The 25,542-nt window shown below is 36.8% G+C and overlaps 1 protein-coding gene across 1 annotated transcript in view; it reads right to left on the bottom strand.

Moving 5' to 3' along the window:
• Nucleotides 1-25,542, bottom strand: part of LOC145283595 (uncharacterized) — a 3,312,299-nt gene that overhangs the window by 2,631,288 nt on the left and 655,469 nt on the right. Inside the window, exon 4 of the mRNA XM_080132527.1 lies at nucleotides 4,234-5,755. Within this exon, the coding sequence (XP_079988653.1) occupies nucleotides 4,234-5,658 (1,425 nt within the window). The 5' untranslated portion in view covers nucleotides 5,659-5,755. The remainder of the gene's footprint in view (nucleotides 1-4,233; nucleotides 5,756-25,542) is intronic.

Genomic DNA, 25,542 nt, shown 5'->3' with positions numbered 1-25,542 from the left:
AAGAATACATAACATAATTAGGTCCTTCTTAGATGAGACGGTCGTACATCTAAACAATATGATAAAAATGCGGGAGTCCCCCAGAGGTCTATCCTTTGACCTCTATTATTCTTAATATTCATAAATGACTTCCCTGACAAAATTGTCTGTGAGATGGGTATGTATGCTGACGACACCACTCTATAACAGACACGACAGGAAAACAAATGAACAGATATCTAAAGAAATGGCAGCACCTTCAATGCTGCTAAGACTAAACTTTCCTTCAATAATTACAAGAAACCTTCCCTACCGCCAATAGCAATGACCAATGACTCTTTATCTGAAAGTACATCTTTTAAACTCCTCGCCCTAACGTTCACAGGAAACATGAGTTGGAACAATTATATTGAAAACATTGCCAGGACCGCTGCGAAGAAGGTGGGTTTTCTCTACTGTGCTAGAAAGCTATTAACGACTGAAAGTATCCTATACATCTATAAGGCCACCATTCGCCCATGTATGTATCATTGTTATCATGTTTGGGCTAGTGCATCTGACACTAGTCTCCCGCTCCTAGACAAGGTTCAAAAGAGAGTCACCAATCTGATAGGTCCTGAACTGTCAGCTAAACGTCAGCCTCTGTGACATCGATGAATTGTTGCATCCCTCTGCCTGTTCTACAAGTACTTTAACGGTGATTATTCTGACGAACTGCAAGCACTTTTGCCCCCTCGACGTAAATACCCCCGACAAACCCGACAAGCAGCTAAATCCCACTCCTTCATAGTAGAGATCCCTAGATGCAAGAGAGCCTTCTACTCCAGTAGTTTCTTCCCCAGACCAGCTAGACTTTAGAATTCCCTTCCGGGTCCCGGACTGTACTGACATGCAGAAGTTCAAGTGTAACGTGAACCGAAATCTTGCTGCCCAACTTCCTACACAGTACCCATGATGCTTATATCCCTGATAGTAGCCTCCTACGACAAAGTGGCAATGTGCCTTGTTTGCGGTTAAAATTTAAAAAAATAAAATAAAATAAATTCTATCTAATTTACTAAACTTTCATATACATGCATTAAACTTATCCTTGCGTGATCTTTGGACTTCATAAGTGGTGACTCTCAAGTAAACACAAAACAATTAAGAATCAGAGTAAAAACAGACCATTATCTTCTAAGATGTGTTGGATTGAATAAGTGATTTAAAGTCTGTCTAGTACAACTTTATTTTGTCGTTGGTATGTAGTTATGTAACAATATTACATAATCGGCATTTATTATTACTTATTAATTTATCTCATTTCCATCAGCTGTATATTAAAACACAATCTCATGTTGACCGATTGTTTATTTAAAATACAATGTGCAATATATTCAAAGGAATATTATATTTTCTTGTGTGTTATTGTTTTTGTTTCGTCTTATTTTTTGCACTATCCACAAAACTATCACGCCCATTTATATATTGATTAAACGTACTAACTATTCCTTAGAGCTCTTCCAGTTCTGTTAGTTCATATAATATCTAAGTTAATTTTATATTAATATAAACACATTTTAATTGCAAAATCATGAATGAAAAGAAATAAAAAACATTCAACGTTTACTATGAAATGCTTAAAATTGACATTTCTATGAGTTTAACCATCTTTGAATAATAATATTGGTGAACACTAATTTTATTAATGGATATGTTGTATTCTGTAAAGAAAATTGCACTTAACCAATCATATAAATCGCTTCTTCAGAATAACCTGAAACTTTCTGATGCTGTTGCGACGAAGTCACCAGTTATGTGCCATGGTCACTGACCAAGGGATTTTTACGCGAATAAGCGTAGCATTTTGGGTTATAGCAAGAACCACCCAATGTTTAAGATAAAATGGGTATGAAAATGTTCTTACAAGAAATTAATATGAACGATATATACGGGCGTTTCCTGCACATTGAAAGAAAAATATGCGAAACAGTGATTAACTAGTGGATACACTAGTTAATAAATCCTAACTAAAATAGAGGTTTGTATGAAAATTTAGTTATAAAATTTAGACTGACAAAATTTTATAACAAAACAATTTATATTTAAAGTTTTATAATAATATAATCCTTTTTATTTTTATTCGTTTTTTACTTTTAAGCAGATTCAAACGTGCTGAAGGGGAATGCTTTCGTTGTCAAAAAAGGTAGAAATGTGTAGATTACGTGAATATACGTGTGTAAAAAAGATATTTAAGTACTGGTGTGTATGTGTGTTCGTTTAATTTGTCTTTTTAGATGTGCGCGAGATAGAAATGCTTTCATGTGAGTAATTTCGAATTCAGTTTAAACTAACAATTTCCGATCAACGGTAGAGCAGAGAAATATGTGCAACGTATATTGCTGGTTCCTTCCATTAGGTAACGTTTTGAATTCTAGCATTTGACAGAGATTTCCTTATTTTCGGGTATTTCTAAGTTCATGTCGGCTTATTCATTTGGCATTAAATTGTAAGTGTTGCTGCTTAAAATTATCTTCATGAATTGAAAATACGTTAACGTAACATAACAATGTGTTTTAAGAAGTGAGGAAGAGTCTTATAAAATATTATAGTGGCAAAATATTGGGGGGGATGTGGATTGGCTTTGTAACGTCAATTAAAATCGCTTCGTTATTCTGTCAATAATTAATAAGATTTACATATTTATGTTGTGTTTTTCTTCACTTCTAAGTATATTTAACAAACAAATAAAACACTAATTATTGAAGAATGTTTAAATAATTTTCAAATATTAAAAGAAAATTACTTCAACATAAATTAAATGAGATTCAGAATTAAAGTTAATATTAAAATAATCTTGTCGCTGAAATAAAGAGTTTGTTTGACCAGTATCAACAATATTGTTAGCATTTTGCGTTTAAATGTAAATTTGAAATACTAAATATAATAAAACAAATACAATCAACGCCAACTCTGTATTTCTATAACTAAAGGACATTATATATATATATATATATATATATATATATATATATATATATATATATATATATATATATATATATATATAAACAAGCACGGTTTAATAAACGGAACCACATTTTGAAATCGTTGATATTATTTGTATTAAAAATATACGGACAGGATCGATAGACTCTTATTTAAAATAAAAATTCAAACTAGTTAAAAAAAAAAAAGAAAAAAAAAGCGAATGTTTACTCGGGATCCAGTGATTTGAACTGACTTTTATTGCCCTACGACAAAACATGGATGTTTATTTATATAAATATGCATATATATATATATATATATATATATATACATGTATATTTATACACATATTTACCCATACTCGTATGACATAGATATACAGATACATAGATATACAGATACAAATACGTACACACATATATAGATACATACACACCTATGTATGTATGTATATATATATATATGTATGTATATATATATATAACTATTTAATTTACTCACATAAAATTTATATACGAAAGTATAGATTTATGCGTAAACTTTTAGTATTTACTTCAAAAGTGCTCAATACGTAGGTAGAGCTAGTTAGTAATTTATAAAATATATATGGTGATTAAGCTACACTGAATATTCCGCGGTTTATCCACTCTAGGACTCTTCAGGATTATGCGCATGAGCCTGAATAGTCCTAGAGTGGATGAAACGCGGAATATTCAGTGTAGCTTAATCACCATATATATTGTATAAATTACTGTATATATATATATATGTATATATAAATACTTATATACATATATATATATATATATATATATATTTATATATATATATACATCTTAAGAAAATATTATATACGATCTTTAAGGAGAAACGTATAGGGAACAAACCAAAATACTGTTTCCACTAACGTTTGTGCTTTCATTATATTTCTTCAAAGTAATTATCACGTAGAAATCCTACAACAATATCCAAACATTGATGAACATATAAAATATACATATATATCTGCCTATACATATCTACATAGAATAATACGGGAACTTATATATATACACACAAAAGAACAATATATGTGAGAGGCCATTATTATAGATATATGGTTTTAACGCTGGACAGACATTTTAAATCATATCTGAAATTTTTAATAGTGCTTGATTAATTATCTTACATGTTAATTCACGTAACCTTTTTTTTACCATGGTGCAGAACAAATCGCACAAGATGTTGACCAAATCATATGCTACTCTAATACTTAAGCAAAACATAAGTATTTCAATTACTTACCATTGAGATGTCAGTTTCAGTATCCTCTGTAATACTAAATCGTGTCGACTGGATTCGGCTCCTAGCGCTGCGGTAGGAGCTTGTAGAGGACGCGCGTTCTGTTAAATCCGATTCTATTTCACTCTCAATAAGAGCCACGCGTTTATCCTTCAACTTTGACGAACGGTTTTCGCTGTTCAGCCTCTTAAAGAAACGAGTAACGCTGTTGGATGAGGAAGCGCCCGAATCTTGGCTAGTGCCCATATTGAATGTATCTAGGGTTGATTTCGCCAGAGGCCCAGACGAGAGCATGGTACTAATCATCTCCCTTTGCTCCTTTTCGAGTTGTTGTCGGAGGTGGGATGGCGACAACCCGAAAAAGCTTTGAACGTTGATCCTTGCGCCATTTCGCAAAAGATTCTGAACCGATTCAGGGTTATAGTATTCGGCACAAACTGCTAAGTGGAGAGGTGTAACCCCGTAACGGTCTTGGCTATTTGGGTTAGCACCATATTCGAGAAGCAACTGTACGGCCTGTTTATTACTGTTGACAATTGCAATATAAAGCGGAGGTAGTGTTAATAACTCGTCGTGACTGTAATTGAAGGAGAAATCAAAGATCACGTCCGCTTTTTGCTTGGGGACTATACTCTTTTCTTTTTGAATCAATTTCCCTGACTTATTATGGTTTGGTAACAGCGATTCCCGTGGAAGTATTCGTGCTGAGGCTGTTGTTGGAGCTAGCCGAGATGATGATGACAGTGCTGCCAGCAACGACGATGGAGGATTGCCAACGCTTGTTTGGGATGCTTGAGACGGGACATCGGTCGATGGTCTTCTTTCACTAGTCAATAACGTGTTGTCTTGTTGTTCGCTGTTTCTTCTAGACGCTGTAGGGCATGAATTATTGGGAATGTTTGGATCAATTCCATATTTTAAAAGAATACGCAACACGTCAAAAGATGCGTTCTGAATGGCTACATGTAGTGACGTGCGAAATATCTGCGGAGCATCACTGGTGTCTGTCATGACGCTCTCGCGGCGATCAAATCGTTCTATGTGGCTTTGGCTGCCATGGCTGAAGCGCTGACTACGAGAATCGAAGCTACCTTTCTCCATTATGCTGCCACCACATGGCGTACTTACTGGGAATTTTGCATGATGAAGTTTTAATATCTTGCTCAATGATAAGACGTCATTCTCCTGCAAAGCTCGCTCAAGTTGCTCCGCTTCATTGCTCAAGTCAAAGATTGATGATGCTGTGCTGCTAGCTCTTCTCCATTGTTCTTCGGTAACGTTTCGTGTCAGAGATCCCGGTACAGACAGACTGCCAGGACTCTGCGGTGGGAGCGGCAGAAGTTCAGTGTCTGGCACTGTCAAGTAATCGATGGTCGATTGACCACTTGTCGAGAGTAGCCGCTGCTCAGAATTGGCGCGAAAAGACATCGTCACAACGTTGACCAAACGAGTTTAAATACTGAAGATCCAGAATATAATATTGTTGACACATCCAACATTTTACGTCCACTATATTCGACACACCCTGGAAAATAAAGAAAAAATTGTTTATTATATTTCTGAAGTGTTTTAGATCAGGATTTATTAGTGAAACATTTCGATACTACGGACTACTGTTCTCATATTGAATGTTAATTCATTAATAATATGCATTATATATATATATATATATATATATATATATATATATATATATATATATTAACAAATAGTAACATATAATGATAATTAAGAAGATTGTATATCCAGGAAATATATTCTAAAATGTATACAAGGATTTCCCGCACGCGTAGCTTATAAAGTATCGGCAAAATTCAGTGGTCAAGTTACCACCTTTTAAATTTTAAAACTTTAATTCTTAGTACGCGCGTCAGAAAAAGTACAATTGCGTATTAATTGAACCCAGGTATGGCTTAGAGAACAGGAACATATAACCTTCATAGTTTTAATATTACTGCTGTTCGGAATTTCGTCAAAGAGTCCGATGAAAAGATTCCAAACTTCGATAAAATACACGCAGGTCAAAGAAATACTATATATAGGATCATAATCAAATCTGAGAACAAAAATCTAATTACTGCAGATCACACAGTAAATTTAAACATATTACCATTCAATTGTATTTAACTGGTTTTATTTAAAGTTTTCTATTTTGTAATAGTAAAAACAATCGGTTTCATGTTTCATACGTCTACCGAAAGTTAGATACGGAGAAAATAATGCAATGTATATGCAAGTCAAATAAAAATACTAGGCTGATAAAAAATATCAATGTACTTTCATGCCGAACAAGAACCAATGCATAGTCTTGCTGCTTTTTTTATGATGATACAATTATTCAGGTACATGTTTTTTATTGTTGGTTTCTATAAAGCGCCTGAAACATACTATTGCATAAACTTAAAGAAAAACTAGTAAGTATATTTAGTAATCTCTACCTTATTACTTAGATTCGATAATACGTATTCACAATTCATAACACATGACAAATAATCATTATAAGTAACCATTAAGCCAGGATTATTATATTAGTGGGCCCAGTCCTACACTAAGTTGCAGGTCTCACAGGGCGCGCCATTCCATTGACCGATATAATAACAGTGTCATAAAGTGGGCCGCACCGTTATGAGTGATATCCTTCGCTATCCTATGGCATGTATGATCAACATTCTAATCCTCTTGGATGAGTTCATGGGTTACGGAGCGATCGACTGACACTCCGCGCATTTTTTTATAGCGATTCTTACCGCAGCATTGGAAACCCCAGGTTGGTTGGTTGTTTTACGGCATATCAACCTTTTTCAGGTCATTTAATGCCGAATGTAGTTATTTTGAGGAACGATTCTTTAATCGAGTATATTTGTTTTTTTAAGTCGGATTCTATTTAATCCATAGTTGGGACCCTAACAGGTACAACAACTCCGGGTCTGGGTGGACCTGAAAGCAATGGCTATTAGAGGGTGGTTCCACACTCCCCAAGGCCTGCAGGCTGGGGCCTCATCATCGGATATAGTTTTAGGTCATATCCAAGACCGTTGTATAAAGGGTTCTTTTTAAAAAAAAATTTATAAAGCCAAATTTTTTAAGATATGAGAGTATGGTTTGGGGATTGTTTTTATCAAATAACGCTTTAATATTGTTTTCTTGTAGAATCGAGTTCTTACTGTTACAAAATCAATACATTCAATTAATATGTATTTGATTATGAGTGGTGTTTGACAAGGTATACGCATGGGTTGGCTTTCTATTCTTAGGAGATATGAGTGGGTATGGCCTATTTTTATTCTTGTTAGTTTGACTTCTTTTTTCCGTTTAATTTCGTATTTTGTTCTTGTTATTTTTTTAAATTTTTGGCATGATTTTGTGAAGTTTGTTGTTAGGGTGTTCATTCCAGTAGGTTTGTTGTATATGTCTTTATAAGTCTTTTTAGATCTATCGATGGAATTTTAAAATTTGCATCGATTTGAAGATTTAAGACATTTTTTGCTGCTGAATCTGCTAATTCATTACATTTAATACCGGAATGGCTCGGTATCCAGCAGAAAATGATTTCTTTTTGACTGTTTAGTTCAGTAATTTTTTGGAGTAATTTTGCGATTTGATTAGGGGGTTGTCCGTCTTTTTATTTTTAATCGCTTTTAGAGTAGATATGGAGTCTGAAATGATTATAAATTTGTTTTTTTTTCTTATTGGAGGGGAGTTTGGGAGCTAGGATTAGAGCATGTATTTCAGCACTGAAGATCGATGTTTCTTTTGGGGGGTTGATTGTTTTTTGAATGAGTTATTGAGTATTGCTGCACAGGATGTTGCGTTATTTTGTTTAGACCCATGTGTGTGTGGTCTGGATACTTTTCTTTGATTTTATCGAGATCATCATGATAAGTTATTGGATGAGTATGTTTCTTTTCATATTTACTTAAACTTAGGTCGATGTTAGGGGATACGATTGTCTTTTATTTTACACGGTGGTCACCACTTATCAAGGCCCAGAAGCCACTAAGGGATAAGGGTTAATTCCAAATACAGTACGTTAGTGTGGAGATTTGATGAAGTGTTTACTTAAGGGGAGCTTCAATAGGAATTTGTTAACGTTTACTTGAATACGTCCAAGTTGTAGTCAGGTGGGAAGCAAGCAGACGGAACAGAGTTCCACAGACGTGCAGTTCTAAGAAAGAAGCTATGTTCATGGAATCCACGATTTTCCAGGGAGGAGTTTTGAGTAGGACAGTTTCGTGAATTTTAGTCATGGGTAGATTTGCTTCTTTGGAAATCGATTTTATTCTTTAGTCCAAAGGTTTTAAATGCATTTTCTTTTTGGTCAAAAAGGTGTTTACGGTTTGGATTTAAAGTGCTATTGTATGCTGGGTCTGTGGGGTTGGCTGTAAGTTTGTGTAGTACTTTAGACCAAGGTTTTGATTTCTAAGCATTGGAGGAGTTTCATGTACTTTTGCATACAGGCTTTCTACAGGAGATGTTGGAGATGCTCCTAGTGCCAGTCTTAGTCCGGAATGGCATATTGTGTTGAGGGTTTTTGATATGACTTTCTGGTGGATTGATATATGAAGCTAACATAATCTATTTTTGATCTAATTAATGCTCTATATATTTTTAATAGTGTGTTCTTGTCAGCTCCCCAATCTATATGGGAAATGACTCGTAGGAGTTGTAATGCTTTATTACATTTGGTTTTTATGTGATTGATGTGTGGAATGAAAATTAGTTTTTTGTCAAAAATTATTCCCAGGTGCTTGTGTTCGTTTACGAACGGAATTTTTTCGCCTTCAATCTGTAAGGTTGGGTCAGGGTGGAGTTTGCGTTAGTTACAGAAATGGATGTATTGGAGAATTTGAAACAATTTTTAGTTGCCCATTTATTAATTTTATTTATGTTATGTTGTACTTTTCCTTCAATAATGTGAGTGCATTTAGATCTGTAGCTTATAGAGCAGTCATCTACATATAAGGAGCCATGTATATCAGGAGAGAGTTCTTTTATAATGTTATTGATTTGTATGTTAAAGATAGTTGTTGATATGCTGCCTTGGGGCACTCCTTCTCCTTGATGTTGTGAGTGAGTGAGTGAGTGAGTGTATTTGTTTAACGGCATTTCAACCTCTAAGAGTCATTTAATGCAAAAAAAGTTTTGTTGATAGAATATATTTTCAGTTTCTTGTAAAAAAATTTTAAGTTTCTTGAAAAAGTTTATCTTTTGAAGCAAGATATTTTAGGTTTTCTGAAAAATTGTTTTAGTTATAAGAGATTTGTTTTTCTAAACTGACTTTTACTTGTTTACTTTATAGAAGTTTGAATACATTTGTTTTTTTAAATAGTTTATGATCTGTTGGGGTTCCACTTCTTGGAACACTTTTCTAATGTTTGTTGTTTTAAAATATTTCTTCTGAGTGTGTTTGTGTTTTCTACATTCTGTCAGTAGATGTTTAATTGTTAGTTGTTGGTTGCAGAGTGTGCAATTTGGTGTTTCCTCCGCTTTGATTAGGTAGGAATGAGTTAATTTTGTATGTCCGATTCTTATTCGGTTTAGTACAATTTCTTCTCTTCTTCCTTTAATTTTTTTTGTTTTTCGTTTTTAATTATTGGTTGATATTCATGCAACTTGTTTGCAGTGCATTTGTTCCATTCCTCTGGCCACATGTTTTCTATATATTCGTTGATTTTTCTTTTTAGGTCTGTGTGTGGTATTTTAATTTTTTCCATTTGGTGGTCTGTGGCTTCTTTAGCCAGTTTGTCTGCTTTTTCATTTCCTGGAATGCCGACATGACTTGGTATCCAGGCTATTATAATTTTTTTTATTGTTTTTTTTCGGTTATTTCATTGTATTCTTGTATAATTTCTGTGATAAAAGGGTGTTTAGATTTTAATTCAAGGGTCATGATACAGGATAGCAAGTCCGTATATATATCATGGCTTTTTGTTCGTTGATGTCTTTGATGTGTTTGAGAGCTGTTTTGATGGCCTGCAGTTCGGCTGTATATATTGAAGCTTCGTTGGGCAGTCTTATTTGATATTGATTTTGTCCATCTGTGCATGCTGCGCTTGTTCCGTTAAAGTTTTAGACGGTGTATATTTCGATGTATTCTGCATATTTCTCTCTTAGTTCTCCAAAGTTGCTTCTGTTTGTTATATTATTTGTAATGTTTTTCTTGTAAGTATTAAGTGATATGTCGGTTTCTGGTTTGTGTAATGTCCATGGGTGTCTGTCGTTCGTTTTCTGAGTAATTATATTGTCAGGGTTTTCATTGATTTGATGTATTATTTTTTTAATTCTGTGTCCAAAGGAGGGTATACTTTTTGGTTTCCTTGAATAAGAGTTTGTACATTGTAAGTTGAAGTTACTTTTGTATGTTGGGTTTTCGGGGTTGGTTTGTAGTTTTGTTGCGTATTATAATGCTAGTTTTTTCTATTTGAAGTGCAGGGGAAGTGCTTGGGTTCTACGTGAAGCCTTTCCATTGGAGAAGTTCGGTAGGCTCCCAGACTAAGTCTTAAACTTTGATTCTGTATTGTTAGTAATTTGTTTTTGTAGGATTTGTAAGTAGAGCTGTATATGGCACAACCATAACCCAGTTTGGATCTAATATGTGAGCGATATATTTTGAGCATTGTAGCTTGATCTGCTCCCCAGTCTAGTTTTGATACTATTCTTAAGATATTTATTGCTTTTAAGCATTTTTTGTTTTAATTTGTTAATGTGCTCCTTGAAGTTTAGTTTGTTGTCTAAAATGATCCCTAGAAATTTGGTATGTTGTACTACTGGTATTAGTTGTCTATCTAGTTTGAACTGTGGGTCACGGTATTATTTTCGTTTCCTACAAAAGTTTAGTGTATTGGTGAAAGCTAACATAGGATCTGGTTTGTTAACTATTTCTTGATTAATTAGATTTGTGCAAAGTTTGCTAAATTCAGTTCAGTTAGCTTTATAAATTTGCCATTTTGGTTTTGATTCTTCTGTTGTAGGTTCTTGGGTTTTGAGAAAAATTGGGAAGTGATCGCTGCCGCACTAGTCGTTATGTACCTCCCATTGGAAGTCCATAAATATTGTGGGGGAGCATAGTGTTAGGTCGATAGCTGATGTCGTTCCTGTGCCTGGGTGAAGGTATGTGTGTGTGTTTGTCGTTAAATATAATTACTTCGGGTGATTCCAGTAATGATTCAATGATTTTCCCATTTTGGTTAATATTTTCACTTCCCCACATTTTGTTATGGGCGTAGAAGTCCCCCATTAATAGAAAAGGTTTGGGGAGTTGTGTTATCAGATCTTCAATTTCGATTTTGTTTAGTTTATGTTTAGGTGGAATATTTAGTGAACAAATAGTTATTGGTCGGTGAAGTGTAACTTTAATTGCTATTGTTTGTAGGTTTGTTTGGAGTTGTAATTTTATATGTGGTATTTTTTTAATTATAATTGCAGTGCCACCTGTGGGTCGATTATCTGCTTGTGATCTGTTTGTTTGATTGTAGATGTAGTATCCTTTCAAGTTGATGGTGTCCGTTTCTTTTAGAAGAGTTTCCTGTAGGCCAATTATGCTGGGGTCATATTGTGCTATTATATGTTTGATTTCTTCGTAGTTTGGTTTTATGCCTCTGTAGTTCCACTGTATGATGTTTCTATTCATTTCCATAAGTAAGTTCGTTTTTTTTTTTTCCTTTTTCTTCTGTTTGGTTTTTGCTTAGGTTTTTACATCTATTATTCTATTGATTTGAGGTGTTTTGAGTGTTTTTTGTTTTCTTAGACTGCTTGGTTCCCCAGTCTCCATTTTCTCTTCCTGGTCAGTTCTGTTTTTGGAGCTTGATTTTTTCCTGTGACTCTCGATTTCAATCAATTCCAATTTGTTTTCATTTTCGATTAATAGTGTCTCTAGTTTTTTGTTAGCTTTGGTTTTTGGTAAGAGGATTTGTGTTTTCCCGTTCTGTTTCCATCTTTCCAGATATTGTGTGGTTATCTTCTGCTTTTGTCCTTGTACGTGATTTGGATCTTCCACGGTTTATTTGTGGTTTTTGCTGTTCGGGTTCTTTTTTGCTCTTTGGAACTTGTTTTAGATCATTTGGCTGAGTTTTCATAGATACTGGTATTTGTTTCTTGTTTTCGTTTTGGTTAGTTTTTAAAGTTTCGATTAGATTTTTGAGTTCGGATATTAGTTTAAGTAGGTCTTGGTTTTGTTTGTTTGGTTTGAAATTTTTGTAATGTCTGCGTAAGTGTTTATTTTTTCTCGAGAGCTTGCTATTTTCCCTACTTCAGGAAAGGGCACGTTTTGTTTGTATTTTATTTCGGCTATTTCTTTTTCTTTTGTGTATATTTTGCATATTTTAGAGTATGCTGGGTGTTTTTCTTGGCAATTTGGGCATTTTGTTTCGTTTGGCCATTCACTTTCAGTATGGTTAGGTTCTTTTAAGCCACATTTTCCACATACTTTCTGCCCTTTGCATGCTTCTCTGCTATGTCCATATTTATGACACTTATAACATCTCAGAGGGGCTAGTATATATTGTTCTACTTTTTCTATTGTGTATCCGATGTTTATTTCTTTGGGAATTTTTGGTGTATTGAAAGTTAGTTCATAGGTTTTTGTAGGTATGGTTTGACCATTCCTTTTTATGTTTATTCGGACGTGATCGATTACTTCCTGTTTTCTCAGGGCATTTTCTATTTATTCTGCTGTAGCCAAGGTTAATTCATGGCTTTTTATACCACCTTTTGATGTGTTTAGTCTTTCATGAGCATAACTTTTGCATTTATGAATTTTTCCATCTCTAAGATGTTTTTGCGTCTTTATAGTTGTCGACTGTGACAAGTAGATTGCCATTTTTCATTTTTTTTTTGTTGCTGTTTTTGGGTTGCTGTTTTGAGACAGAATTTTTTCAATTAAGAATGAAGATAGATCGCTGATCTTTTTTCCTTCTAAGGTTTCGATTACTATGAATCTTGGATATTTTTCTTTATCAATTATTTCATAGTTATATTCTTGTTCACTGTCTGAGCTGGTTACGTCAGAGTGGGTTGTTTTCGATTTTGTTGTATTTTTTTGGTTTCTGAGTTTTTTGTTTGGGTTTATTATATCCATAGAAGTTTGTTTAGATTTTCATCTCTCTTGCTCCCCACCCTCCTCGGAGCCCGAAATTGGGAGATGTTAGGGGGGAAACCCATTCGCCCTTTCATCCCAGGGATACAAAAAAGATATACTCAATTGATTGAGTTTGTTCCATCATTTCCTGTTTCCTCCTTTAGTTTCTTCTTTCCCAGTTTGATAGAAACGTTAGTTAGGGAGCAGTTGTGTGGTTTTTGTCTCAACAATCGATTGGCCTTAGCCATCGCCTTCTAACACTTACCTGGTTTGTCTATGTTTGTAGTAATGAAATGTATTATCTTTGGATTAATTTATTTTTATTTTTTTTTTTTTAGATGTTATAATTGACATTTTTAGTGTAAGTGTTAGGGCTTGACATGACTAGCCGATTGGTTGGATCGGGCCTCTCCAACCGCCCGTCTAGCCTAGTACAAGGCCAAAGTAGAGTGTTGCAAAAGATACCTTTATTTTCCCTAGGCATCGGTTGCTCAGCCACCAGGATCCTTTTCCTAGGGATCACGGGTTGCCAGCCAGGGCCAACATGTAGCCCCGTTGAGGGACTTTTACCCTCTGCAGGGGGGCAGTCGGCGTATTCTAATGCCCTGCCGACATGGTCAACCGGGAATTAGGGAAGGAAAAAAAGGGGGGAAGGGGAGGGGGCTGTTGTTTTTATTTTGTTTTTGTAGAACATAATTAAGTTTTACAAAAGAGAATAGAAAACAAAAACATAAATCGATGTAGGTGCATTTCGTCTCAGGAAGCACATTAGGCAGCCGGATCTGGTAGCACCAGCCTTGATGTTGTGATCTGATATTCGAACTTGGAAAGATCTATCTGTTAGGAAGCTTTTTTATTAATTCAGGTAATCTGCCTGTAAGTCCAATGTTGTGGAGATCTTTTATGATACAGTGTTTCCAGGTAGTTTCATATGTTTTCACAAGATCGAAAAAAACAGATGTTTCGTGTTCCTTATTGATAAAAGCTTCTCTGATGTAATTTTCGAGGTTAGTGATGTAGTCCATACATCCCCGATTTTTGGTATCCACACTGGATTTTAGAAATTATTTTGTTGTCATCTAGATACCATATAAGACGGTAGATAATCATTCTTTCAAATGTTTTGCATAGCCAGCTTGTGAGAGCTATTGGTCTGTATTTTTCTGGGTTTGATGTATCTTTTCCCACTTTGGGTATCGGTATTATTGTTGCTCGTTTCCATGAAGTTGGGAAATGTTTTGTTTTCCATATTTTCTGATAAATTTCGAGAAAGAGTTTTAATGATTCGGGCGGAATTTCTTTAAGGAAGCTGTAGTGAACTTCATCTGGTCCTACAGCTGAGTTATGGAGTTTTTCTATGGCGGTGTCTCGTACATTGAGTGAGAAGATTTTATTGTAAGGCTCTTGGTGTTTGGAGTTAAAGTTTGTTTTGTACTTTTCTTCATGTTTCTTAAGTATTTGAAATTGTCTATTGTAGTGTTTTGATGATGAATTTTCGGCAACGGTTTTAGCTAGTGTGTTAGCAATATCTTTTTATCAGTTATTTTCTGTTTATTTGTGAAAGGTGTTCGATTGAATTCGGATTATATTTTCCAGTTATTTTCCTAATCATTTCCCAGACGGTTTTGGGGACTAATGATGTTGATTTTGTTGACAAATTTTGCCAGCAGGATCTTTTGCATTCTTTAATTGTTTTTCGAGTTTTAGCTCTTTGGTGTTTGTATTCTATTAAGTTGTTGGTTGTCGGTTGTTTTTTAAATTTTCTTAATGCTACCTTTATCTGTCTAATGGCCGTTTTACCTTCTGGATTGAACAATGTGTTTTTTGTTTTTTTTCCAGGACGACAATTTTTGGTGTATGCATTATTTGGCTATTATTATGAGTACTTCCGTGAATTCTTCGATTGTTTGGATTTGATGTTCTGTTTGTTTTAGTGAACAAAGTTCGTTAAATTCGGCCCAGTTGGCTTTGGTATGTGGTTTTGAATGGAATTACTGTAATTGATTATAATAGGGAAGTGATCATTTCCACAGGGTTCTTCGTAAGTGCTCTATGCATAATCCAAGAAGCTTGATGGATCACACATGGTAAGATCAATGCCACTAGTTGATCCGTTTGTTGGATTTAAGTATGTGGGATTTTTTTATGTAGTGACATGCAATATGGTTTCGCTATATCTACAGCAGATATGCTAACGGTTATATCATTATCTCTGCCTAAATCAAAACATTGAGTCCATGAACAAATATTCTTTTTTAGAAGTGCACGCCTGTGGGACTCTCTTCCGTTTGCCTGTGTCCCTACTTAACTACAACCTGGATGTCTTCAAGTCCAACATAAACAAATTTCTGATGAACCGCCCCCTTAAGTAAAACACTTCATCAGATCTCCATTACTCATGATTACTACGATATTATCCCTTTGATTACTGTACACGCAATAACTCTCATCCTCGAGTGGCCTCTGGGCTTTGATAAGTGGTGACTTCCATGTAAAAAAAAGGAAGAAAATCTGATTTTTTTTTATTAAGGCATTATTTGCTTTCTATCGATTCATACTTGAAGGAATATATATAAAACTAGTTTTATGTATCTGTATATCCGTATTTTATGAGAGAGGACTAAGGTTGAAAAAGAAAAAAAGAAGAAAGTGGGAGAAAATGGAAAAGGAAAAATATAGTAAAGTTGTAATATTTTTAATTAAAATGTTTCATACGTTTACTTTACAATGCCGTGTATACTACTAGTAAATATATATATATTAAAAACTCCGCAAAACAGCGCATGTCTGTATCTGTGTATAATAAATACACAAAATGCGATGAAATATTTTATATTGAATCGTAACACGCACTGTAATTGTGTGATATTTTCCAAAATCCAAATGATAAAAAAGATTATGGAAATATATCATAATAAATTAGAAACTGCTTGTGTTCATAGCATATCTATGTTTTCCTTAGATTGCCTGTTCGTAGTGGGGTATTATGGTATCTGTTCGAGGGACAGTAACAGCTTACTATGTTGATAATGATTTTATCACAGCACTGCATCTATTTTTGATTTTTATTGATTAACTACTGAGTCAATGTAGCTAAAATTTTCTATCTATTTTGTTATAGTGACGAGGGTCTGGCTAACTATTATTGGAGCAGTTGGATGTATAATTAGGGAGTAATAAGTGAAAAATAAGGATTATTACTTAATGCAAAAATAATATTTACTCATCCATTTAGAATAAATCGTTCATATTATGCTCCGAGCAACAAATGTTTTAAATTAAAGAAAACACACAAAATTGTGTATATATGCGATAAGTTAAAATGAAAACATAGTAAAAAGATAACACCAGCGAGTGTTAAATTATAAATATTTATTTCGTGATGTTTTCATGATTTAACCAAAAAAATGAATTTTGAAAAATGAAAGATTAAGTAGAAAATTAATATTTAATTTAAACAATGTTTAAATTATAATTATAAATAATACGGCGATAAATGAATAAAAAAGAGAAAATAAAAAGACAGGTTAATACAGACAAAAAACCGGACCATTCTTATTTTGGTTTCTTTATAATACGTGCTTTGAATTATTTTAATTTCTGCACGGATATATTTGTCAAATATGCTTTTAAAACGCTACATAAACTCACCTTATTTTATAATACACTTGTTTATATAATATAGTTAATCATCTTTCTGTTTTACACATATTGCTCATGTGCTTGTCGTGTGACTTTTTCTCTGCTTTTATCGGCCTCATCTTTTTATCTCGTCTGAAGACTTTCCTTCCATCTTTGATTTGAGTATTTTTAGCGTGTTCTTTGCTTGCTATTACACAATTCTCAAAACGGCTTCTGTCTCTGTTCACTTACGTTTTTTATACGCAACCGTGCGCATTCATATAATGTATTCTCTCACGAAGGACATGACAAAAATGCATTTCAATCAGGTGTATTCTATATATGTGCAATGCTTTCTGTGACAATAAGAATGACAACACTATTGCTAACAATTCTGCGTTACAAGAAGAATTAATAAGTGTCTAACTTTAATACTACATAAAGCATATTGCATAATATCGTTACACATTATTAAAAGTTATTATTTAAATATTTGTAGCAAACTTGCCTCTATTTTACACCAAATAGTACATTCAATATATTTAAGTTCTAATAATAGTACATAAGTATATATTAAACTAGCCTAGGTGCTCGGCGTTGCCCGGGTATTTGGAGGTATGTTTTGAACAAAAAACAAAAGAAAAAATTGGTAGTAGTCAGGCAGACTTGAATTCGTATCGCGAAGGAGGCAAAGAACGTGAAAATCCCCCCGACGTTTTGCTATTGCGCCCACTGCCTAACCGGATGTGACGTATGTTAAAATTAAAGCTAAACATCTGAAAGAAGAAGATTACTTTCGGAAATATCAGCGAAAAAAGCGACTCCTCACTTGAGAAAAGTGCCAATTTGAAGTTTAAGGAATTAATATTTTTGGCCAATTTTTCGACATTTATCGTCTGAAGTGTCAAACTTCAAAATGATACTGAAAAATCTGTTTCCTCCTTTGAAAGTTTTATACAAACATACACACATACATACGTGCATTTAAACAGGCAGGTAAGATTTATATTATAGAATAGCATGGCCATCCGGCGTTGCTCGGGACCGTATAAGACAATGAGAAAAAAAATTAAACATACCTGTTATTCTTAGTATAGAGGAAATTTTTTATGTCTATGTATCAGTTGCCATCTTGAGCAAAATAATATTTTACCTATTATAAGACGAGTATTATATGTATGAAATAATTGTACTTTCCCTAGGATAGGAAATTTATAGCACGTATATGGAAAATAATGTCCTTACCTAGAGTTGGTAATGTATACTACATCTTTAAAATAATTTACACAATTTTCTGTTGTGTAATCTTTTATTATCACAGGTAAGAGTGTGTTTTTAAATCAGAGTGCTATATTGAAGAAGAACCTTATTACTCATGTAAAGTCATACTACCCGAATATATTACATGATTTCCTGTTTTAATAACTTTTATGCACGTCAAAGGTAGATTTTTCTTTGTTTTTTTTCAGATAAGTACTATCTGCAGAAGTGCCTTATTAATTGGGTTGGATAATGTACAAGTACGTCATTTCTAAGATATAGATGAAACTACTCGAGAATTTTGCATAATTTTTCGTTGTGCTAACTTTTTCGTGTGTCACTAGTGAGATTTTGTTTATAAATCAGATTGCTATTGTAACGAAGCACCTTATTATATAAATATCACACAACTCAAATATATTATATGATTTTCGGTTATGATTACTTTTATGTACGGCGAAAGTAAATTTTCCTTTTTTTTCATATGGGTAATATATTTTACAAGTGCCTTATTTCTTAGGTAGGATACTGAACTAGTGCCTTATTTCTTTTTTAGTATACTGAACAAATGCCTTATTTGTTGTGTAACATACTGTACAAGTACCTTTGTTCTAATTTAAAAATGAAGTAACTCAATGCTTTTATGATCTTTTCTGTTGTATTAAATTTTCTGTACGTCAGGGGTAAGAATTTGTTTTTTTTAATTTGGTGCTATAGTGAAAGAGCAGCATATTTTTATTATGTAAGTCATACTACTCGAATATTTAACGAAATTTTCGGTTTTGATAACTTATGTACGTCACACCTAAGCTATTCTTTGTTTTTTCTTTTATGTGAGTACTATACTGCACACGTACTTTATTTCTTAGGTAGGATACTGCGCAAGTATTTTATTTCTAACAAAGATAAAACTACTCAATGATTATACATAGGATTTCATATGAGTACTATAGTGTAACAGTACCTTATCACGTTGATAGAATTCCTTATACACATAGGTACATAAACAAAGTAACTGATCATTGGATGTGATGTTTGGAATATGACATCCACAGAAATATACACACATATACATTACATATAATTCATAATGACCAGTTAATTAGTTTTGGAGAGGATCAAAGACACAAAATATATAATCATATGCACATAACCAAAATCCATAATGATCAGTTAATTAGTTTATGAGTGAATCCAATACATATATATATATATATATATACACACACATATCCTTAAAATTCATAATGACCGGTTCATTATGCACACTTTTAAAATTAATAATGATCGGTTAATTAGTTTTGGAGTAAATCTAATGCGTAGAAAAATAATAAACATATACACATAATTAAAATTCATAATGATTGGTTAATCTGTTTTGGATTGAATCCAATACATATCTATATATGAACATACACACATGCTTAAAATTCATAATAACCGGTTAATTATACGCACTCTTGAAATTCATAATGGTCGCTTGATTTAGGAGTAAATTTTATACGGAAAAATATATAAACATATACACATAATTAAAATTCATAATGGTCGGTTAATTAGTACAAGAATTAATCCAATAATAGAAATATATAATCATATACACATCTTTAAAATTAATAATGTAACACTAAAGAGAGGCCACATCAGACCTGTAGGGTTGATGTGACGTTTATTTTGGTTAAAAGTGATTTTTTTTTTGTTCCCGGACGATGACCGGGTTGAAAGAATAAAAATTATTATTAATTTTTATTTGTGAATAAGTTCTGAGCTAAGTCTGTTGTTGAAATGGCGGCGGCGAGAGAGCCTTTGTAGCGAAAAGTTGAATCACATTCTAGACATCATAAAGCGAAAAAGAATGCATAAAATATGTTAGCCAAAATACACAGGCGTTTGATCTCCAATGGCCGAAATCATAGCGTACAGTAGCCGGAGGGGGTGGAGATTTCACACCCGCAATTGGCAAAACTATGAGCCAAAAGTTGACCTGGGAATTTGACAAGTTGAAAAGTCGGGTTGTTTTTGAAACACACGCAGTGACTCGGCATTGTGTTTAGAACAAAGAAGAGAAAAAAAAATGAATTGTCCGAAATTTCAAAACAATAAAATAACGTATCGAGAATTGTCATTTGGTGAATAAGGTCGAACGAAAAAAGGCAATTATGAAATATTTTTGCTCGGATGGGAAAATGTTTTATCCGATAAGTTCAAAGCGACAAATGCATTCTTGGTCTTTTGACGTAAACAAAATGCCTGATATAATAAAATGGCCGACAACCAGAACTTAATTCAAAGATAAACTAAAATCCCTTTGAATTATCAAAGCGAAAGGTGAGATCAATAGATAATTTTAAAACAAATAAAATCGCGTGATTTGCTTTAATTCAAAGGTAAAATAATTTTCCTGGATAGGGGGAAATTCCATTAGTAAGCCAGGGAGGAGTTAATTAATACAACGTGTAAGTTGGGCGTTAATTAAGGGAGGAGTCAAACCAATTTTGGAAATGGACCAATGAAAAAGGGCCCTGTCGAAGTATAATCAACCAATGAGAAAAGGCCCCGTCGAATTATAATCAAGCAATTTGATTGGTCGATGACGAACATGGGTGTCGTCATCATTCCATAATTGCATTATAAAAGAAGTGCAAAATTAGAGATTAAGTCAGAGTAAGAAGAACCGAAGAGTAAGAGTCAGAAGAAAAGAGAGATAAGTCTCGGCAGAATCACCTCTCTCTCTGTCTTTCCCCCTCGCTTGTTGCCTGATAACTCAACGTTTATAACGTGTAGATTACTTAATGAGAATTACGCAACGTCCGCAATACTGACCAGGTATTTCAACAACAGAAGCTCAGTTGTAGAACTAACTGCTTGCTTGAATTAATTGTCAATATGCTGTAAATACTTCTTTTATGAATTTCCGAAATATATATTATATTAACTAACCTCCGGAGTTTTCTTGCTGATGTGCATTGAGCCGTATATATGTACATTCTTTATTTGCCATTTGTGACACCGTATCCGTCAACGAACACCCAGGATAACTAGACGATCCACGGTAGAACAGGCCTTGAGGACCGAACATCCGAGAAGAATCCCCAACGCCTTAACGAAGAACTCACTGGGTGACGCGACGTACTAACGGTTGGCAGACCTGGTTGCCCAGTCGACATATCATAACTGTACCGACCAGGGTGCAGATCATAGCTGGGCCGCGGACAAGGGTCGAGGGCGTGTAAAGGACAACGTCCTAAAGGTCACATCTGGTGCCGTGACCAGGATTTGGACCCTGAAAGGCTTTTACGGCACATCAACCGGGAGGAAAAACTCAGCAGAAAAACCACGGCACAACGTTTTTGAAGGAAATCATAAACTACAGCGCAGCGTTATTGAGTTGAAGGAGAAAACCAACCAGCCACCAAAAACTGCAACGGCTGCTTGCATTGAAGAACCAATCGACAACAAACACTACGACGGCACAGCGTTTTTGAAGGAAATCATAAACCACAGCGCAGCGTTATTGAATTGAAGGAGAAAACCAACCAGACACCAAAAACTGAAACGGCTGCTTACATTGAAGAACCAATCGACAACAAACACTACCACGGCACAACGTCATTGAGGAGACAAACCAACAACAAGAAACTACGACAACGCGTCATTTGGAAGTTAAAGAAGAAAGAAGAAAAAGAAATCACAAACTGAACAGTATAGACTTTTTTCTTGCGCTCTGTGAGTGAGCGTGCAACCCCAAACTACGGGAACTCGACTCTCGGAACCTGAAGCGAAGCGGGATATAGGTGAGACCCTCTTATTTTTTTGTGATTTTTTGACTTGGGTATTTTTCCGCAGTGGTTTGGGGGCACCTGGAGGCATTACTTGTGGAAATAGTGAGAAAGGGATAGACAGGCGAATCCCCGTTTGATAAAGTTAGACAAGTATGACGGAGCCGGTGGAACATAAGAGTGAGGCTTTACGGGGAGTAGAGAGGGTGGCAACGGAGACTAGGGCGGAGTCGCTGGAAACCTCCGCGACGGAGTGGTTAGATAGAATCCAGAAGCGGATAGATAGCACCTGGTTGACGGAGGAAGAGAGGCCAGGTTCTCCAAGGGTGACGGAGAATTTCCGGGCTTTGCTGGGAAACCTTCGGATTCGTCCCTTCAGAGGACATCCGGGGAACCTAGCCGAATGGCTGCAGTCTATACATAAAAAGCGGCTTGTATATGGCTTGCAGGATGCAGAGACTGTTCTGCTGGCCTATGAGGTGGCTGAAGGGCCAGTTTCGAGATTTATAGGGCGGAAGATGTCTGAAAATGCCGCCCTTACCTGGCCCGTACTCCGTCGTCAACTGGAGAACGAGTACTCCAGTGAAAGAACGACCATCGAGGCGATGAGGGAGTTGCTCAGACTCAGACAGAAGGTGGGTGAGGAGATGGTAGAACTGGCCGAGAGGGTGTCGGGGTTATCAATGAGGGCGTTTCCGGAAAGCACTGTGAGGGAAAGCGGAGCCATACAGGCTATGCTGGCCGATGTGTTCGGGGAGGCTATCATTGACGTGGATGTGAGGGCAAGTGTCCTTAAAATGAATCCTCTCAAGTTGGAGCATGCCCGGGACTTGGCCCAAGCAAGTGAGAGGGTGTGGACTAGAGTACGCGCCACCCTGTCAAGAGATTCGGGCGCGTCGGCCCAACCCAGGTGGACCCGACGAGTTCCATCTCGGCCCAAACCTGAACCTGAGGAAAGTTGGGAGAGAGAAGCCAGGCCAAAACCAGAAGCCTGGAAGTCCCGACTTGGGCACTGTCGCCCGACTCCCGGAAGAGGTGAGCTAGTATGCTACCATTGCCACTCTAGGGGGCATCGAGCGAGGGAATGTCCAGCTAGGTGGGGGGGGGGCGCCGCCAGGAGCGGCGGAAAATAGAAATGCGGGATTAAAGGCCGCTAAGATAGGGAACTCCTATGCGACAAGGACGAATCAGGCGGAAAACGCAAAAGGGATCGCTGAAAGAATAAAAGGGCAGGCGACCTCCGTGAGAACAAGACCCTTTTGGTGTTGGAAGTGTGGCACTGCTGGTCATGTGGCCCGGAGTTGCCCGAAGCGGAGATGTTGGAGATGCGGCCAGGTGGGCCACTTTAAAAGAGGGTGCCCCAATGGTGGGGTAGCCCATACGAGAAACAAGAAAGGCAGGCCGGAACGTGGGCGGTCGACTAGGGTGCAAACTATGATAAAAACAGGACAAAGACCTGGACCGCAGCTTTCGCACCCGACCTCCCCACACTACGGGTGGCAGGACCGGAAAAGGGTGAAGGTTCGCCATCTGTGGAAAGAAGTTGGTGACCTCACCTGTGAGATGCTGATTGGGGGTCTGAAGGTGTTGGCCCTGGTGGACACAGGTGCCTCTGTGTCCCTAATCAGCTTTGGGGCGTATCGACGTCTGATGGGCAGGCGCCCTCTGCATCCCGTCGACCTGCAGCTAACCCAAGCGGATAAAAAGGAATTGCGCTTGGAAGGAATGACCACTCTCCCATACAAGTTGGGACCGAGTCAAGGTCACCTTAAGGTATACGTGGCCCCTGACCTGTGTGGAGATCTGGTCTTGGGGGGAGACTGGTTGGAACAGCAGGGGGCGACGATAAGTTTCCACCCGCCAACTCTGTGGGTCGGAGAGGTGAAGATTCCCTTGGGAGGATTTGACCTCCCAGAGGCTCTTCCTGTTGTCCTCCAGGAAGATGTAGTGATACCACCCCGGACGGTAGTGGCCAGTAAGGGGTGGATCACTAAGGAGGGACGAAAAAGGGGCGAATGTTATCAGATAGGCCCCCTTTCCGGAGAAGATGAAGTTGATCCCGAGGTGGTGGTCAATGAGGCCGTGGTAGGCAATAACCGGGGTATAGTCCTCCTGCTGACCAACCAGGCTAACAAGACAGTAAGGATGAACGGCCTGGAAGGGGAAATGGGGATAGACGGATTGACGTCTGACCCTCTGGACACCCCAGTTCAAGATGAAGGTGTAGAAGACCAACCCAGCAGATCGGCGGCGCCAAAGGAGGCTGGCCGGCCGAAGTCGCCCACAGATGAGTTGCCCCTGAAGGAGAGACTAAGGGGAGCAACCGCCAAGAGAAGGGCTAGGTTGTGTGAAGTAAACCCCTAAGGATGAGGGGGTGCCCCTTGGCTAGCGGTGCAACTGCGAGGAAGGCGATAGGCATCGGGGGTTGTTCGAGGTTGGACCGTCTACGTTTGTCGGTGAGGCGACGTGGCTGGGCAAGGGCCCTGTCTGGCTAGGTCGCTGCCGATGGATGGGGCGTTCCGGCGCCGGACTCCGGGATGTTCGGGCATCTGTGTGAGGCGGAGCTTCCTCAAAGACGTATCACGAAGCCAGTGTACGGAGGAGAGTTGGGAGCGACAGGAAGTCGCGACCCGCCAACTCTATAAGCACGAAGAGATGGATTAGAGAGAGAGCGCCCTAGGTCACGATGAAGATAGATTAGTTGGAACTAGGAATGGAACACTATGGTAAGCTCTCGGACTAAATCTATTATAAGAGATATGAGAATAAGTCGACCGAAAGCACGAGTATCGGCCGCTTAGTTAAATGCTAGTCGTCTGGAATACGCATTAGTGGAAAGGAAAATCTAACAGGGATCGCATGTTAGGAAGAAAATAAGCACCCGTAACGTTTCAGAAGAAAAGCACAAGAAGGAAGAATTCTTCAGAATGTCTTCTCGTTAATTCGAAGGACGCCAACGGTAGTGGTGTGCACGGGCGGAGACAACCTTCTGTAGCCGTCATAATTGTTGACGGGAGAAACAATAAAATTCGGCAGAAAAGCCGGGAGGTCTCAGTCAAGAATGGTTGACTGGAGAATAAGTAGACTTGGAGGTCGATAGAGTGGGCGATAATACCTATGACAGGTAGGTCCTGAAAGATGGAAGTGTTAAAAATTCGGCAGAGAAGCCAGGAGGTATATCAGTCATAAAGGCTGACTATACAATCTGAGGGGGCACAGGGTGTGCCCCTTCCCAAAATGCCACGGATGGGCATGCGCATTCTAGGGTTGAATGCCACAAACATCCTCAAGTGATTGAAGTCTGTTGTCTGACGGTCCGCAGTGCATGATTTGAACCCTACGAACCACGAACCAAAAGAGAAAGATTACGAGATTAGCTCTATAGGGGTTAGAGCTGAGGTAACTCCGAAAGAAGGTGCTTCTTAGAATAGTCGAAAAGGGACAGTTACGACTAGAGTAGTCTATCGGAATCGCCTGGTTATGATTAGACAACTTACAACGTCAGTTGGACCACATAATTAAGCAGGACTCAACGAGCGACCCTCATAAGTGGGTAAGGTGGGGGTCTGACGGGTG

The sequence above is a fragment of the Euprymna scolopes genome, chromosome 8 (genome assembly GCF_053919585.1).
Source record: "Euprymna scolopes isolate OS-2025 chromosome 8, ASM5391958v1, whole genome shotgun sequence".
NCBI lineage: Eukaryota > Metazoa > Mollusca > Cephalopoda > Sepiida > Sepiolidae > Euprymna > Euprymna scolopes.
This window is presented reverse-complemented; position numbering and strand designations above follow the sequence as displayed.